Source organism: Lontra canadensis, unplaced genomic scaffold (genome assembly GCF_010015895.1).
Source record: "Lontra canadensis isolate GAN:19392208 unplaced genomic scaffold, GSC_riverotter_1.0 scaffold1021, whole genome shotgun sequence".
NCBI lineage: Eukaryota > Metazoa > Chordata > Mammalia > Carnivora > Mustelidae > Lontra > Lontra canadensis.
The window spans coordinates 422-3918 of record NW_022632005.1 but is presented as its reverse complement, the minus strand read 5'-3'; the positions used below and the strand labels follow the sequence as shown (position 1 = coordinate 3918).

The 3497-nt window shown below is 41.8% G+C and overlaps 1 protein-coding gene across 1 annotated transcript; it reads left to right on the top strand.

The window, feature by feature from the left end:
* The first annotated feature begins 289 nt into the window (after positions 1 to 289).
* LOC116863385 (60S ribosomal protein L32) lies at positions 290 to 766 on the top strand. The gene has a single exon (XM_032850845.1). It carries the CDS (start codon positions 337 to 339, stop codon positions 742 to 744), a length of 408 nt encoding a protein of 135 aa, XP_032706736.1. The 5' UTR covers positions 290 to 336; the 3' UTR covers positions 745 to 766.
* Positions 767 to 3497: the final 2731 nt, after the last annotated feature.

Below are 3497 nucleotides of genomic sequence, written 5' to 3'. Positions count from 1 at the left end.
ATAAAATCTTAAAAAAAAAAAAGTGTTTTCACTATAGCATAGCACTATATAAACTGTTATTCATATATCGGCAGGTGGGAGGGGGTAGGGCTTAAGCCTTTCTTCTTCTGTGAGCAGAAGTGTATCAAAACCTACCTTCCAGTTAGTTGCCATGAAGCTGAATCTGTTCACAGATGTATCTCATCAACTCCCACATTATTGGCCTACCCATTAATTTAAAAGTAATGATTTAATTATCAGCATTTAAGAGCTCAAGTGATTTCTGCTTAAAAATACAATATGAGTCTCTTCCTCGGCGCTGCCTGCAGAGGTGGTAGCCATCTGTTACTGGGCATCATGGCTGCCCTCAGACCTTTGGTGAGGCCCAAGATCGTTAAAAAGAGGACCAAGAAGTTCATCCGGCACCAGTCAGACCGATATGTCAAAATTAAGCGCAACTGGCGGAAGCCGAGAGGCATTGACAATAGGGTGCGCAGAAGATTCAAGGGCCAGATCTTGATGCCCAACATTGGTTACGGGAGCAACAAGAAGACAAAGCACATGTTGCCCAGTGGCTTCAGGAAGTTCCTAGTGCACAATGTCAAGGAGCTTGAAGTGCTGCTGATGTGCAACAAATCTTACTGTGCAGAGATTGCTCACAACGTCTCCTCCAAGAACCGCAAAGCTATTGTGGAAAGAGCAGCCCAGCTGGCAATCAGAGTCACCAATCCCAACGCCAGGCTGCGCAGTGAAGAAAATGAATAGACAGCTTGTTGTGCACGTCATATTTGTGTTAATAAAACCATAAAACTAAAAAAAAAAAAAATACAATATGATGCTAAAATGGATTCTTGCTCTGCATACGTTCCACATGTCCGCCACTCCCTTCCTTCACATCCTTGGAGGGTGAGCAGTTAGAATTCCTTTTTTTTTTTTTTTCCCAGCGTAACAGTATTCATTGTTTTTGCACCACACCCATTGCTCCATGCAATCTGTGCCCTCTCCAATACCCACCACCTGGTTCCCCCAACCTCCCACCCCCCCGCCCCTTCAAAACCCTCAGATTGGGACGCCTGGGTGGCTCAGTTGGTTAAGCCGCTGCCTTTGGCTCAGGTCATGATCCCAGGGTCCTAGGATTGAGTCCCACATCAGGCTCCTTGCTCAGTGGGGAGCCTGCTTCTCTCTCTGCCTCTGCCTGCCGCTCTGCCTGCTTATGCTCTCTCTCTCTCTGACAAACAAATAAATAAATAAAATCTTAAAAAAAAAAAAAAGAATGAACTTAAAACAACAACAACAACAACAACAAAAAACCCCTCAGATTGTTTTTCAGAGTCCATAGTCTCTCATGGTTCACCTCCCCTTCCAATTTCCCTCAACTCCCTTCTCCTCTCCATCTCCCCTTGTCCACCATGCTATTTGTTACGCTCCACAAATCAGTGAAACCATATGATAATTCCTTTTGTAATCTGGGCAACCAGAAGCCATTTAGCTTTAGCTTTGAGGGGCAGATGCATTCAAGTGAGGTTTGAAAGGTCGAGATCCCCACTGCCCCTGTGGCAGGCATGATCAAGGGCGCTTTGGGATTTTCTGCAGGAGCATTCTTGTCGCCAGCTTTGTGAAGATCAACAAGTGAGGTCAGCAGCATTTTCAGCTGTTGTTATTTTTGTTACCAGTATGGACCCAACAGGTAAAGCTTGGCTCCAGGGCCAACAGTAACAGCATCAGTAGCTTCCTGATCTCTACATTGTTCCTAGAGTTAATGGTGCAGGGGAAACTTCCTGATTTCCCATCTTCCTGACCAGCAAAATTGGCAGCTTCCTTGGGGGTGGGTTCTTCATTGTTCCTCTGGCAGTCAGCCTTGCAAGCCCAGCCTCAGTACACTGTAAGCACCTAACTCCCTGTTGGAAGCCCTTTGCCCTTTGTGCTGAAAATAGCCAGAGTAGTTTTTATTTTCTGTAACAGAACTCTGACTAATGCAAAGGAAAAATAAGAAATCTGGTAACATCTGGCCCTGATTTTGGTTACGGTAACAATAGGCTGGTAATGAGCAGGAGGAGGCTCCAACTTGCAGAAATCCTACCACACCTCAGTGTAGCCCCCAACTGGAAGCCATTCATAAAGCACCATTTTCCACTATTTGTAGTGTCTGCATTTTTTTTTTTTTTTTAACAGACATCCCATCTTTCTTAGTTATTGTACCTCTCTGGACCCGGTAGGGATTTTCAGTTTGCCACCCCACTAATACTTACCTAAAGCTTGTTTGAAAAAATTTTTTGATTTTCTAAAGAACACAGTTTTTCCATTCTAAATATACTCCAAAATGCCCCCAGGTCAAAACTAGAAAGCTGTACCCCTAACTTCATTTTTTAGGTCCCTAATAGAACTGTTTTTGCTCAACTCTGAAACTAGTTGTCTTATTAACCTTAAGGTTGTTGTTGAGTAAAGTGTAATGTCTCTACTATGAGGATGCAGCAAAGAGGTTTCTTCCAAGTCAATTTTTATCTTATAACCATGTAATAGATCACGTTTTGCTTTTGCATCAGCTTTTGAAAAGGTGGGGCTAAAGGCTACCTGAGTGACTCAAAGCACATATGATGTCAAACTTGCTCAGTATACTAACTCTACTCCTGGGTCTCATGGTTCCTACTGTGATTTTCTCTTCACTCAGATGTCTTCACATATATATTTTATTTATTTATTTATTTATTTAAGAAAGAGAAAGAGCACGTGGGTGGGGGGAGTGGCAGAGGAAGAGAGAATATCTTAAGCAGGCTCCACCTTCACTGCAGAGCTAGAGGCAGGGCTCTGTTGCAGGACCCTGAGATCATGACCTGAGCCAAAACCAAGATTTGGATGCTTAACCAACTGAGCCACCCAGGCACTACCCAGATTTCTTCACATATTAAAAAAATCCTATTGTACTAAGTTTGAAATCCATTTTAAGTCCTTCTTGTAATATAATGAAGAATAAATAAATATTCAAATAAACTGCCTTCACTTCCCCTGCTCTATTCCTTTTATTACGTCTAACAGACACCTGTTCCTCAGTTCTCTCTGCCTTCATATGCTTAGTGATGTACTTCAGCCAGTGTCTTCACAGACCAAAGCTATTCACGGGTCTGATGAGGATTTTGCAGTCTAACAAAAATTTTAAAGATGTAGTGAAGTCGAAGAATGAGGAAATATTAGCAAAAACCAATTTGTTCAGTGGTTTTTCACTGACTGAGAATCCCAGGCGATTTCTGTGTAAACCAAATGGAAGACAGTCTTTCTGGGAAGCAAAGGATTATACTTCTTTTGAAATATCCAGTATCTATCTGATTTTAAACTCACCTGATTTTTCCACTTTAATTAAACATCTTATTTTGAGATAATTATAATTCACTAGCTGTTGTAAGAATAATATGAATAATCTCATGTACTTTTACCCAATTTTCCCCAAAGGAAATATCTTACCAAACTATAGAACATCACATTTAGGATACAGATACCAAAACAGTCAAGGTACAGAATATTTC

What these genes read in the sequence shown, in the direction of transcription:
- LOC116863385 (XM_032850845.1), top strand. Translation starts at nt 337, where the DNA reads ATGGCTGCCCTCAGACCTTTGGTGAGGCCCAAGATCGTTAAAAAGAGG.